The sequence below is a fragment of the Podarcis vaucheri genome (genome assembly GCF_965113315.1).
Source record: "Podarcis vaucheri genome assembly, chromosome: 1".
Taxonomy (NCBI): domain Eukaryota; kingdom Metazoa; phylum Chordata; class Lepidosauria; order Squamata; family Lacertidae; genus Podarcis; species Podarcis vaucheri.
The window spans coordinates 136,951,098-136,966,454 of NC_138759.1; the positions used below are offsets into that span (position 1 = coordinate 136,951,098).

At 40.2% G+C, this 15,357-nt stretch overlaps 1 protein-coding gene across 1 annotated transcript in view; it reads left to right on the forward strand.

Moving 5' to 3' along the window:
- The window catches only part of ABCA12 (ATP binding cassette subfamily A member 12), a 138,821-nt gene that overhangs the window by 53,945 nt on the left and 69,519 nt on the right, over window positions 1-15,357 (forward strand). Inside the window, exons 15-21 of the mRNA XM_082219734.1 lie at window positions 468-592; window positions 1,646-1,819; window positions 5,055-5,219; window positions 7,023-7,224; window positions 8,671-8,810; window positions 9,113-9,232; window positions 14,935-15,025. Of these exons, the coding sequence (XP_082075860.1) occupies window positions 468-592; window positions 1,646-1,819; window positions 5,055-5,219; window positions 7,023-7,224; window positions 8,671-8,810; window positions 9,113-9,232; window positions 14,935-15,025 (1,017 nt within the window). The remainder of the gene's footprint in view (window positions 1-467; window positions 593-1,645; window positions 1,820-5,054; window positions 5,220-7,022; window positions 7,225-8,670; window positions 8,811-9,112; window positions 9,233-14,934; window positions 15,026-15,357) is intronic.

The window sequence follows — 15,357 nt, forward strand, 5'->3', positions numbered from 1 at the left end:
TGGAATACATTGCTGATGGTAAAATAAACTCATTTGGTATGATTCAGAGAAGGAAGTGAAATTAGAAACACATTTATGGGCAATTGGGGTTTATTGTTAGGCTTTTGAAATACAAGATTTGGACAAAATGTAGCAGGTGAGATTACTGTATTGATTTTTATCAGGGGCTATGCTTTATTAAGACAGTGTTATTTTAGGTTTATTATTTCAATGTGTATGGAAAATGTTTAAATACATAAAAGAGAAAAGAGGAGCCTTGAAATGATAGAGCCTCAGATCTCTCTGGGCACAGGAATACAAAATAGTAGAAAATGGGAATGATACCTTTGCATTTAAATGTACCACATGGTGACACTCTTGAGGCGTGTTCCCTACATCTCCCTGAAGCTACTTTCAGTGCTCTGCATAAGCAATATTTCCTGAAGACTGAAATATTTCATTTCGTTTTGTTTTCTGATGTTTTAAAGACATGCTAATAGACCTTTTCAGAAACGTTGACCTCCTCAAAAATGATCTGAGAAATATGGTAGGAATGTCGGCAGAAAGTATCAATTCTTTGATGGAAATGCCTCTTCCAGAAAACAGAACACAGGCAAGTTTATTATGAATGATGCTGTCTACTTAGCTGGCTTTCCACATGCGGGGGATAAGTGGTAACACAGGCGTGCAGCTCGTGTGTACTTATGCATTATGGGATGTGGTTACATGATCCACATCGGCCAGTAGCTCATGTTTCTTTCTGATCTGTCCATTCATAATGTATGTTCCGTCATAATTCTTTGTCAACAGTTTAGCTTATAGTGCATCTTGTTACAGATTCTGGGTGGACTTAATAGTGTGACAGCCTCTCCAGCGGGAGAAAATATGATGCTGAGACATATATAAAAAGTTCTTCATATGCTAGCTGCTACTAATTTAGAGGTGGTTGCTGAGGGAAAGGCTTATTAAGAGCATGACAGAACATGTGCATTATTCACAGCTGCCAGTAGAAAGCAAGGTGGCCCCCTCCTGTTTCTCCATATAACCTAGGTTAATAAAAGCCTATCCTATCCTTTAGGAGTTTGGGCAACAAAAACCGCTCGTGGCGTATATACAACTGCTCTCTTTTGCCTCTGTTAATCAGGTTGGGCAGCTTTTTGAGTTGTTGAAAATGTGTAAACCTGTTTGACATTGGGGCAAAATAAATATGTAAGTACACCCCAGGAAACAAAACCTCTCCCAAAACACTTTCAAGTCAAAAACTAATATTTGTCTCCAGCCCTGAGCACTGCTGGACAGAGAGTTGTGATGGATTCAGTCACATCGGCTAGAGTCATAGAATCATACAACTGTAGAGTTGGAAAGGACCCCGGGGTCATCTAGTCCAACCCCCTGGAATGCAGGAATCAATGCAGGAGTCCTTCAGCAACACTTTCGTGGGCTTAAGATGCAAAACAAGTCATGAATCTTAATAGTCCAAAGGTGTTCTTGTGTAACTTGTGTTCTTGCATTCAAGAGGTTAAGGAAACTCCCAATTTGTTGTGTGAAGAATTGTATGTTGCTCCATCCTCTACTGGTGAGGGCCGAAAAAAGAGAGATGCTTAATTCATCCTCATTAGAGAGAGCTCACTATTTACAAACTTGCTTTTCCTCTGTGCCAATACAGCTGATTTTCTGGATACACCAGCTGGAGTCCTGTGATACTAATGCAGCTGGTGCTGATCTGAGAGTCGTAGCAAAGCAATTCTGCAACCTGCCACTCACAGAAAGGGTCCACAAGTCTTACGTTTTAGGGGTCACACTACTGCATTACCTGGATGTCTACAGTTTCATGTACAAGGTTTGTGTTCGTTTGAATCTTAAAAATATCTCCCTAAATTTTCCAAGCTTGTTTGTATCAGTACAAGTCTTCTGCTTCTTTTGTTGCTTTGAACATAATAGAAAGGAAGTTCAGGAAATCAAGCAACCTGGTTTGTGTGCCCATGTGCAGCAATGGTGTAATGTCTGTGAGCAATGGATATTCATAGGTTGCTGTGCTCATCTCATTTTACAGGCTGAGGGAGCCGGCATTTGTCCACTTCCACAGACAGTTTTCCTGGGTCATGGTGTGCTGCTGACAGCTGACTCCAAGCTTAATTCCATCTCATTAATGATCGTTTCAGGAATGACGTGAGCCTGGGCTCTCCCACCATTATAAAAATAATCATGGTTGTAGCTGTGATGAGGTTCAGGGCAAGCTTTTTCTGAGCCTAGTTCACCTACCAGTGAAAATATCTAGCAGTGCAAAGGGTAAAGGAAGACAAATACAACCAAGCCATTGCCCCATCTTCCTTCTGCATGCAGTTCTTTACGGGGTCACACCCGTGCACGATAACCTCAAACAATACCCTAAAGGAACCTATCTTCTAATTTTGCATTGCTCAAATCTTTCATATTGCTATTGCGAATACTAATCTCTTGCTGTGCTCCCATGTCGTATATTGTCACAGTCCACCCCAATCTCTGGGCGGTGCGAGGTTCCACGCGCTTAGCCAGGGTTTGGGTTCCCTTTTGAAAAAGAGGCAGAGTGGAGATTGTGGTGTCTTTAGGATATATAGTTTCTTTACAGATATATACAACCTGAGCCTATGATAGAGGGCTTCACAGTCTTAGCACCCCAAAAGGGTCTTGTTCCTCCCATAGCCGCAGCCTTGGATTCAAGCAGAAATCAGCCATGGCTTTCTCCCTGCCTCTTCAATTGCAGCTTTGTCCTCTAGATCACATCATAGCAAATTCTGCCCTCAAAACTCCACCCTCAAAGAAAGGGTGGAGGAGCTCCACCCATTTGCTATCTAGCATAGAATCCTTTTTCCTTTTGTTCTCTTAATGGCCCATCACCCAGGCTGGCCTGGCTATTCTAGCAATTGAATCCAGATATTAGAAGGGTCTCCATACTTCCTCCCACCCCAGCCCCTTGCAAGCTGGTCTAGCACTCATAACAATGTATTTTAAAATGTAGCCCATTGAAGAATATTTTTTTAACAGATGATTTTGTAGAATTTAATAAAGCAATGATTAACCTGAGTCCAACTCCAAATTGCATTGAAGCACTCAAGAGTTATTACCTACTTGAAAACGTAATTGCTAAACTATGTTTAGCAATTGTATAATATTCCCTCTTCCCCTCTTCCTTGGCCCAATAAACCACTCTTTCCTTTGCTCTCTGCTTCCCTAGTCAGACCTGCGAAATCTCAGGCCTATCAAAAATTCCATATCCATTTTGTTCCACATGTATATTGACTGCACTCCAAAAAGGACATTTTTATATGCCAATAAGAGCTCCGAACCAGAAGCCAAAGCCAGTTTTTCTCTATCACTGCAATAATGTGATGAGAGGTTACCAGGTTGCCCAAGGCTCACATCCTGGGATCTAATGGCAGGTGAGGAGAGAGATCTTAGTTTTGCCTGGTGGGGACAGAGGATGTCACCTGATGTCTCAGAGCCTTGCTGTGCTGGTAACCACAAGATGCACATAGGGTGCAGGGCTACACCAATGCAAGCACCCACAATTTCTTTTTCAAGTTATAACAGTGGTTTATTTTGGAGTAGCAAAGAGACAGCATTTAGGATGATGGGGAGAAGATCAGGTTTCTGGCAAGAGACTCCTGTTATTTTGACTCTCCCCCTATTGTGTATGCTATTATATTCTGCAGAAAAGTGCAAATGGTCGTCTTGCAAGACTTGAATGGCCTTGAAATTATTAATAGGAACAATAAGTCGCAGTTGGGGTAGGTTAAAATCCACAGCAGCCTACAGCAAATATGGCTTTGAAAAATGTATTTCGCTGTCCGAAGCTCTTAGCATGCAGCAACTTTTCCCTTCTCTCTTGTTTTACAAAAACACATTTAAACAATACATCTTCAAAATTGCACTGCCTCTCTTAAACCTAAAAAAGAATCTGATTTTTAAAAAACTTCTTTTCAACTGGGATAATAAAAAAGGCCACTCCCTGTCTTTTGTCTTAAGTTGCCTAAAAGCCATTCTAGGCAAAATCTAAATGATAAAACAGCCATGTTCAGTCATTTGCCTGAACTTGCAGTAAGTGGAAGCAGGGGCCCCACTTCCCACGCCCCACTTCCCATGTCCCCAGATGTGCAGGCTGCTCCTCAGATCTTTCTGTTAAGCACTGAAGAGGGTTTTGAAGAGTATTTGATGGAACCTGTTTGATTGTCTTATCAGGGTTTCTCATTGCAGGAAATTTTCTATGCATGTTCAGTTTCACATACTTAAACAGCCCTCTAGATGCTTTTACTGTAATCTCACAAAGATCTGAAGAGCAGGGCTTGCCTTATTGCCCCCTTCCCCCACCCCATGACTAACAAAAAGAAATAAAGTGATTTTCAAATGCAGCGGAACAAATTGCATGCTGTATCTGGACTCTGGTGTCTTCTTCTTCACCATCTTCTCCTTGCCAGTGTTGATAATCTAGTCAGTGGTCCGTGCCTGGTGAAAAGGCACCAAATAGGACTGGTGTGGGTTTCCTCAAGAATGTAGCACTGTAGGAACTGTGTTTTACTTGCAGGTATATGTTGTTCAATCAATATGCTTTATCCATAAAGAATGAAAAGATGCTTGGGGCAGGATCTTGGCAAATCATGCCTGTTTTGAATACTTTCCTTCGTACTGAATTATACAAGTTCAACACTGAGCTAGTGTTGATTATTTTACAGACCTAGGAAATGCTAACATATTTGGGGTGGATCCACACACAGGAAAAAATAAGTCAGAAATTAAACAGTTATAACAAAAGAAAAAAACGCTATGTAAAAATCACATGGGAAATTTTATTTGTTCTCTGGCACCATCAGGTGTTGCATGTTCATAATGCATTCAAAGCATATTTTTACTAATGAATACAATCGCAATTCAGCCAAAGTTAAGCAGTTTTAAGTCCTATTTATTTCAGCAGGAGAGGTTTAAAAGCATGTGCTCAATGCTCCCACTGGGATCATTAGGATCTAGAAGTTCTCTGTTTTGATTTTGTACCTCACATGCTTAGTTTTGGTTATGATGTTCCTTTCTCTTTGCTATTCTAGGTGCTTTTCCCAATGGAACTTCAAACTTCTTTGGATAAAGTGCTGGCTCTTCTCAAGGATTTGGATCACATCAAGGAACAGGTTGCATCAGATGTCCGTCCACTCTTAGATGCAATTCATTCACTTAAAAAACTACGTCAGTCAAGAAATGTACCACTGTCCAAGGTTGGTTTTCTTTTTCAATAGGCAAAAGACAAAAATTCATTCTAAATAATAAATACTGTTGTGAAAACTAGTTACTGGTAGAGTTTCCAGGAATGTTAGCAAACATAACTAAAGATCAACAAAACATATATTATGTGTATAAATAGCAAATCATATGTTTTCCAGAAAGGGAAACCATGTTAGTTTGCTGTAGCCGAAACAATAGCCTTGTGGCACCTTAAAGACATAAGGATTTATAACAGCATAAGGTTTGATTTCTGCTACAGCATACTTCTTTAGATGCATAACAGTGTTTTACCCTGAATACATTTTATGCATCTGATGCAGTTACTGTAGTCCACAAAAGCTTATGCCATAATAATTTTACTGGTCTTTAAGGTGCCACAAAACTCTTTTTGTTGTTTTATGGTCTATTTTGGGGGAAGAATTCCAGGTAGGACAGTAGGAGCCATAATGAAGGTGGACAGTTGTATATCAGGTCTTTCTGGACTGTATTTAGCACTAAAGTATGTGCAAGATTTTACTGTTGTTGTTATTTTATTCATTATATTGATTTGTTTAGGTAGTTATTTAAAATAGATTTACCCTGCTCCCCAGCAATAATATTTTTTTGGAACTGGCTTTAACATGAATTAAATTAAAATACATAACCATTTATGTATTTAAATACATAACCATTCTGCCACCAGAATGTGGCAGCTAGACTGGTGACTGGGAATGGCCACTGAGACCATATAACACTGGTCTTGAAAGACCTACATTGGCTCCCAGTACGTTTCCGAGCACAATCGAAGTGTTGGTGCTGACCTTTAAAGCCCTAAACAGCCTCAGCCCAGTATACCTGAAGGAGCGTCTCCATCCCCGTCATTCAGCCTGGACACTGAGGTCCAGCACCGAGGGCCTTCTGGCGGTTCCCTCACTGCAAGAAGTGAGGTTACAGGGAACCAGGCAGAGGGCCTTCTCAGTGGTGGTGCCCGCCCTGTGGAACGCCCTCCCACCAGATGTCAAGGAAATAGACAACTACCTGACTTTTAGAAGACATCTGAATGCAGTACTGATATCCATCTTGTTGTGACGGGGCAGGGGGGCTTTTCTGTTGTGACTCCATCTCCCCTGTGATATAGAGCAGGTGCCAACTGTGCTTTGCTTTCAGGGCTGGTCAAAACTTCGCTATTTTGCCAGGCTTTCACTGGCTATTTCCACCAACTTAACATGGTTTCCACTGATTTGCACTATATTTTGATACATTCTAAATGATGTTTTATTGTGAGCCACCTTGAGATTTTTCTTAATGAAAGGTGGTATAGAAAGTAGAAATTTATTTTTCTATAAAATTCTGAGATTTTTCTTTTTCCTGCCCATCCCCAAAGGAAGGCCATTTTAAAAAATTGTGACTGCCATTTCACTGTCACAATGTCCTGGAATGATGTCATGTCCAGGGCACTGTGGTAGATACAGAATGGTGGACAGCTGCCATCACAGCAGCTGCCTGCTTCCTGCAGCAAATTACAACTACTGTAGGAAAAAAGAAAGAGATGCAGTCCCAAGAAATGTGGTGGACAATTTCTCCTGTCCACTCACTCCTTGTTCCCTGGTGGGGTAGCGGGACATGGGTGCCAACAAGTCTTGGGCCGGCTCTGCGTAACATCCAGACACAACACTAAGCATCCTAGTCCCATTTTGGCTGCCAATTTTATATGTTGCCACATAAATGTTATGCCATATATAAATTTGAATGTTACCATTATCTCATTTGCCAAAATTTATTCTGTCCATCAACATGCCTTCTGTTTGCTTCCATAGGCATTGTCTCAGGCGAGCAACTTAACAATGAACAGAGGGACATTTAAAATCATTTCGAAAGCTATCTGCAATGAGGAAATCACTCCTTTGTTCTTTGAGTCTCTGCTTCCAGATTTTGAAGAGCAGAATGTTCACCATTCTTCTGTACAAGATGAGCGAATACAACATATTATGAATAAATATGGCATCCCACAGAACACCAGTGAGTTGTTAATACTATTGGTATCTGAAGCCTCTTGTAAAACCTACAGGGTACAACCCAACAAAATTATTGGGTGGGAGCAAGTTGTAACAAGTCTTAATTGGGAATTAGGATTTCAACTCATTGCTTTCAGGAGAACATAAGCACAATTAGGAATGTGCAAAACTGCATTTGTTTATTTCTTTAGAATTGTCCAATATGTTTTTTAAAAGTCCACAAATAGCTTGCTTATCAAAATCCCACGAACCTCTGCAAGATCATGGTCATGTTTATGTGTGTATTTATGCCATTTACATTTCTTGATATGAGGAAACAGGCAAATAAAGATGTCCTAAATATTTTAGACATTTCCCCTTTCGCTCTTTCAACCATTGATCAACCTTATTCCCTTATAAATTAGTTAGAGGTCAATGAAATCTAAACACACGCACAATCATAATCCAATAAGATACTCTCTGTGAACCCTATTGAAGTTGCATAGGAATTGGTCCAAGAATAGCTTTCTTTTGTCCTCCCACCTGTCTCACCAGGTAGAATAGAAATCTGGGACCTTAAAGATCAGCTTTCATTTTAACTTCATGGCTTATTAGTAAGGGTAATTAAAAGTCATATTTCTAGAGTTAGAAAAGCACTTATATGAGCAGGATTTTGTGCTTTTATATCAACTGAGTAGGAAGATGACTACAAGAGGGGAGGGTGTATACAGGGTGTATTTTGCATAAGAACCAGATTCAATCCAGTTATAAAGGATTTCAGGTGGCAGGAAAGACCTAATCTTGAGACCTGGTGCCAGTCAGACCATTGGTCCAATGACAATACGAGTCAGAATGGACTCAGTATGGCAGCACCATATGTTCATAAGGGCGCTCCGGTCTCAGTGAGATCAAATTCTGCAATACATGTTTGTATGTAGTTATGGTGACCTATTTCAAAAATGGAAAAACTGACTTTGCTGCTGGAATTGCTGAGCTTTCAGCAGACACTTTACAAAGAAATGCAAGGTTTGCATTTTCTTGGTGCAAGAAAAGTTTCTATCTGAAAAGTGAAGCAATGCAGACAGCAGTTGAAGTGGCTTTAATACATTGCCAAATCTAAAGTCCCCAATGAGTTTGGCTTTAGTATTCAGAAAGGTCACTGCTTTTATTTTGAGGAGTTGTTTTTCCATCTGTACTGACACTCGCTCCTCTGAGCTCCAAAAGCTCCATTTAACCTTAAACAGAAGAGGTTTTTGCTAGAACAATAAGAACCTTGTTAGCTGGGTTCAGCTATGGGAGATCTTTGGGGAGGATTAGCTTTGTCAAAAGGCATCACATCAGGATGTGAAGACAGGGCTTTCAAGGGATTCTTCAAGCATCTGCTCTCATCTGGCAAGCATCAATATCTGCATCCAGACTGTGCATCTGTGTTATATGTGCTAATTCTCACACCGACTCTGTCCTTTTCTAGCATCGTTCTGCACATCAATCTTTTTGGACTTGGTGAAAACACCTACAGGGGCTTTAATTTGGTCTTTCTTAAAGCCCATGCTGTTTGGGAGGATTCTGTATACACCAGACACCCCTGAAACAAGAGCAATCATGGAGAAGGTAACACCACGCTCAATAAAATCAATAGTTCTTGGTGATTAGAAAACGGTACTTGCAGTAGACGCCAATTGGGAGGTTGCTTCTCCAGTGACTTGGGAACATATGGAATTCCTAATGTTAATTTGCCTTCAGAATATGTGGCTTAGTTGGGAAGAAGTTTTGTAAAAATAGCAAGAAATTACTATTAACCAGTGTGAGACTGCTCTCATAATCAGGGAGCAAACCAAGGCATCAAAGCACTGTAATTCACTTGATTGACTAGATATGCATTTTTCTTTGCCCATATATTTTTGTTCTCTTAGTCTAATGCAACATTGAAACTGATGGCTGAATTAACACAAAAATCCCAGGAGTGGCTGGACAATTCACCATTGCTGATGAGCTCACTGAATATGTTAAAGGAAACTATTCCAATAGCAAAGGTATGAAACGTTTACTCCCTATCTCCTTAACTGATGGAGTGTTGATTTTGTCTTGTTATGGTTTTTGTGCTAGTTGATTTGTACGTCTGGATTAATAATTATGCTTAACATCTCATAGCATAGGATTCCAGCAAAGTTGACCTTACCTCGGAGCTCCCTGATTCATAAAATAAGGTCCCCTCTGCTGCTGCATACTTTAAAATGTGTGTGGAAGATGAGAAGTGTTTCCTTCCCTCATAGAAAGGGGAGCATTGCCTACATGCCCAGGCCTGAAAAACTTTCATGTGTCAGTCTTCTGTCCATGATGAATGATGCATCAGCCTTGCTGTCTGCATTGCAACCATTTTCACATGTATCATGAATGGGGAAAGGGCCTTGCAGCAAGTGAATGAGTGTGTGTGTGTAAGGTTTTAATCAGAAGCAAGAAACCAGAGACATCATAATGATTTCACAATGGAGTCTCCATCTCCTGTCATCCGGCTATCTCAAGTTCTCTCCCCCAAATCCAGGCTTTATGGGCCAACCACTGCTAATTTCTCAACAAAACGCCAAAGGTATTTTGGCTCAGCTATAGTTGCATACTTCCTATTAGCTGTCTCCTCTCACATGTACCTTCTTGCAATTTGGGGGTAGGGAGAGCTTGCTCTCTCTCTGCTTGGGGGCGGGAGTTGGTGGAGCTTTCTCTGCAGTGGTGCTGAGGCTGCAGTACTTTTGACCATCTGGCCCATCACATGGGGTTTTCTGATGAGGAAGGTAGGCATAGCTTTGGGGCCTTTTGCAAGGGAAGGTTAAACTGGTCAAACGGCTGACAGAGCTAGTTCCCTGTCTAATTTTTAAGTGCAAATTCACCTGTCTGTACCTTTATGGTATTTTAATTACGCTGCTTAATTTTTTTAAAAAAGTTATATCATTGTTACAATGTGTGATTGTTTTGAGGTCTTGTATACCCCCTTGGAGTAACTTTGTTTTATGGAAGGGTATGCGGTCTGAAAAGTTTAAAATACTTTTTTTCATGATTAAATTAATATCTTTGAGCCTTTCCCTAAATTGTAGAGATACCTGTGTGCTGACAGGCTGGTACCTGCTCTATTATCTAAGAAAACCTGTTTGAGTCAGGAGGATCAAAAAGGCTCTGTACCATAATGAGTTGAAATATTTGAATTCAAGCTACAAAATTCAGACCTTCTTCATAAATCAGTGCTAAAACTCCCCTCTGGCGCTGAGTCCTGTGGCAACAATCATTTTCTTTTTACTATGAAGTTGCAGCTGTCTTCTGTCAAATGATGTCTTTATTAACTCATGGTAGCATGTGAAATTCAAGACAATGTATCTGACAGAGATAGCTATAACACAGGAACTTATTAACTCATGTAAGCAGTCAAATTCAGTATAACACAGTCAGTATAGCAAGGCTTGAGGGAAACCTTAGGGATATTTTATTTTTTGTAACATGGAAATAAAATCTGGATGCTAGAAAAATTCATGCATCTCTTAATGGTGGCTTGTTTTTCTCTCAAGCCCATTTGAAAGCTTCATATGAAACATGCATATCAAGGCTATAAATAGGGATAAACAAAATTAGTAACGCTCATAAAGTGCTATAAAGTGAGCTGGTTTTGTTTTGCTGCCCTTCCACTTATGCCTGATGCAGTACTATCTGCTCCACTGTGTGCTGTGGTTTTTGTTTTCAATCTGTCGTGATCTATGCTGCTGTGCTATGCTATATTTACTAATCCATTGTCTCTCCTGCATGTTCCCTTTCAAAGTTTGATAAACAACAAATATCCTTGTGCCACCTTAAATTCAGTGTTAATGAACTGGCCATTACAAAACCATCTATGAATGCAAACCTAACCATGCCTACTTAGAAGTTAGTCATACTGAATTTAGTGGGGCATACCTTCTGGTAAGTGAGGTTAAGATTGTAGCCTCTCTCACTGCCTTGATTTCACAACTCAGTATAAACTTGCCATCTTATATTGCTTCCCTCACTCAGTTACCAGAGGTAGGCAGTTGAGTTACAAGTCAAGAAAATTTCAAGGGGAAAAAAGTAAAGGAACTTTAATTTAAATTTCCTTTTTTCCAAATTACTTTTATTAATTTTCCAAATGATTACAAATCAAACCAAATTAATTTAATAGAATTTCTTAAAGCCAGGTCTTCCACTCCTGTTCCAAACATATGATCATGATCATTATTTCCTCACATTGCCACATCATTTCTTATTTTGAGTCCAGTTGACATCCTTCACTTGCTGTTTAAACATTCTTCCAGCTGGCCGCTTTTTTCACCTTACAACCAGCACCTCTGTTACGTCTTGTAAATAAGTAATCCATTTCACATGTGTAATCCTTCATATACATTGTTGTTCCAGACCTGGTGTGCTGGGAGAGTTAATTACTATCTTCCATTGTTCAGTTCTTTGCAGTGTTTATCTGGATGGTACTAGGTCATATTTCATTTTCCCGCTGTTTACCAACTAGCATATGAGCTGCAGCCATAAATAACTCACAGAATACATATCCAAACTCTGCCATTAAAATTCTGCTCTGGAGTTCTTCCTCAGCACACAGTTAAAAACAAGTTCTTTTCTCAAATTCAGTCTCTTTGCCAGATCTGTTCAGCAGCATTTCATTCTCCCCCTGCTGCATTCCTCCAACAGCAGTTCAGGAATAATTTTAAATAAAGTCCATTCAGCCCCAGTCGAGGGGGGAGGGCTTAGTAAACACTTGTTAAATTCCTTGTTGACAATAACTCAAAAGCCTCCCCCCTCTTTTCTGAAGTAACAAACAGAATAACATAGCAGTAGCTACACACATCCTTTTCATTATGCGGCGGGGGGGGATGGCAGGAAAAAATGAGATCATTTGAAAACCACAAGAAAGCACAAACCTTTCCTGGCTGTTATCAGGATTCTTGAGCTTCAAAGAAACATCCAGACACCTTCAAAGAGCCAAGCACAGTCCTTTCAGCAGCTGACTGATTGCAGCCCATTAGCATATGTTGGTCCAGGAGCGCCTCTTGATTAACGCCAATTATCCGAATTGTGGAGGAACCAACCACAAATCATGCTGGAGATGGAGGCTCCTCCATGGCAGGGACACACTCCCAGGTCGCACCCCCTCTGCCTTTCAAGTTGGCAGACATGGGCTTGAGCGGCACAGCAGGGAGCCCCCTAGACTCCCCCGGGGAGCATTGCCGGGATTTTTGCCTCAAAAATCCCGACTATCCCCTGCCTGAACCTCCCCTTTGCCTGTGGAGGGCAGCGATGAGCTACTGCTATTGAGTTCGTGATGTAGCCAGAAACCTAACTGAAGTTTACTTTTAAGGGCATTTTTATAGTGGTCAAAAATCCAGATGGTTCTCCCCACTTTGACAAAGAGGCTAGGACTTTAACAGAGGAAGAAATATAAAATCCACAGGTAATAAGAGAGACCACTTATTTACATATGGAAAAAAACAATTTTCCATTCCATTGGCTTCTAAAATTCACAATATGAAGAGAAGCAGATCAAGGCTGAATCCCTAACTCTATTTACCTGAGAGTAAGCCTCACTGAATTCAATGGGATTTACTTCTCAGGTTTGCAGTCTTAGTGCATATAGGCCGCCTTGGGCCACAAACAACACTTCAGAAATAAAAAAGAAAAGCAACACCTGTGTACATCGGTGACTTTCTTACACCTTGGCAGTGCCTCCATCAGCCCCACTTTCCTGTTAATTCTCTTTCAAAGTAAATAAAGCAGGTAATGGCCCATGAATTAGCCATCTCCCCACAGGGTTCTAAACATTTATTGAGCTTCATGATAACAGCATTGTGGAACATCAGGTGAAGTGACATGTAAAAAAATTACATTAATTATGTCAAACCTGCATACTGAAAAAGATAAAATAGATGCCAATGTGAATGTGGGTTGCATTCACTTCAAGGAATTCCATTCCTGAATATTGGGAACAAGAACTTTCCATATCTGCATCTGCCTATAGCAAAACTCTCCGATATCCCTAGCTATTAATAAAACTGCTCTCTTGCAGAGGGATAATTTTTGCCATTACTCTGAGGCCAAATTTGCTTAGTACTCAGACCTAGTTTAGATTTACAGTTTTAAAAAAAGAAGATTAAAAAAGAGAGGACTGAGCTGTAGTGTTACATATTTCTTCCACTGTGCCTCTTTCCTCCCATATGGATTACCTCACCCTCCTCTATATTGTTTTGAATGAAACTAGGAAGACTGATAAGCTCACTTGGAGAACTTTGATTAACAAAAACAGGCCATTGTTCAGACAATGTGAGGTACATAAGTTCAGAAGTATTCCTCCCTTCCTTTAAACTGAGTTAGCAACAGTTGCATGACATGCAGAAACTGGATGCCTAGTTTTGGGATGGGCAGATTAATATGAGCGAAGGGAAGGGCATGCCAGAAATGTAGATATAGGGAGTTTGGGGTTTGACAGTCATCTTTGGATATTGGGGACAGTTTGCTAAAACCCACTACATTCTCTCTTTTTTTATAAGATATTTATTAAGATTTTTTCATGTATTACAATAAAAATGGGAAAAGAAAAAGAAAAATGCAAAATAAAAGCAGTTAAAAACACATTAATTTTCCGTTTCTTATTTTCCTTAAGCTTATTTCCCCGGACCTCCTCATACCTCCCTTTTTTGTATTCCACTTAAATTTATTAGTTCAGCAAATCCTTACCATTAAGCTTTTACCCATTTATAGACCTTTGTTTCATATTCTCTTAGCATTACAGCTAGAAACCACTTAACTTCATTTCAACATCATTCTAACATTCATTAATTTTGCAGTATTTCTGTAAGTAATCTTTAAATTTCTTCCAATCTTCTTCCACCGACTCTTCTTCCTGGTCCCAGATTCTGCCAGTCATTTCCGCCAGTTCCATATAGTCAATCACCTTCATCTGCCATTCTTCCAGTGTGGGTAAATCTTGTGTCTTCCAATACTTTGCAATGAGAATTCTTGCAGCTGTTGTAGCATACATTAAAAAAGTTCTGTCCTTCTTTGGCACCAACTGACCAACTATGCCCAGGAGAAAGGCCTCTGGTTTCTTCAAGAAGGTATACTTAAATACCTTTTTCAATTCATTATATATCATTTCCCAGAAAGCCTTAATCCTTGGGCACGTCCACCAGAGGTGAAAGAATGTACCTTCAGTTTCTTTACATTTCCAACATTTATTGTCGGGCAAATGATAGATTTTTGCAAGCTTGACTGGGGTCATGTACCACCTGTATATCATTTTCATAATATTCTCTCTTAGGGCATTACATGCCGTAAATTTCATACCTGTGGTACACAACTGTTCCCAATCAGCAAACATAATGTTATGTCCAACGTCTTGTGCCCATTTAATCATAGCAGTAAAACCCACTACATTCTCAGCCTTGGTATATAATTATCATGGCAAAATTGTGCTAATCCTGGTGTGTTCCATGGCTTGGTCCCAGTCCAGCCCTTTTCCTTCTACAAATGGAAAGCTTGAGGTTCAGTTCCTGGGCCTGGCCTACATGACACAAGAAGCCAGCCACTGAAAGAGGAAAAGCTTGTGTCTTCTCTGGGAACTGACCATACCTTCTTCACAGGGGATTCGTTTCCTCCTTCTGACAACTGTGGTTCTAATTTGGATAAGTGGTTGAATATACTTGTTTAACCAAGCTCTCATTCCATTATTTTGTAGAATGCACTGCAGAATCCCTTTGTGCAAGTGTTCATCAAACTCATGGTGAAACTAGATGCTGATGACCTTCTAAACCAAATTGACGAGCTGGGTAAGTTGTTGCACACAGCCATGCATGCTAACAGTACTAGAGATGTTCCGGATTATACACCTTTACTTGTCTCACATAAGTGGGTGGTTGCCGCTGATTTCTATAGGAAAACATAAGTCCGTATTACTTGCAGTACCCTGTGGAGACACCTATTTTTTGGACTGCATACTAGTTGACAGAGTACCCACTGAAAAGAACTACATTTTGTGGGGTGGACATAACACCCCACGCTTCCCTGTTGCTTCCCAAACTGCAAAACATCAGGTTCTTGTGTGAAGTGGGATTGTTGCTCAGGGGTAACAGCCCTGTAACCCACTTTAATCATGCAAATC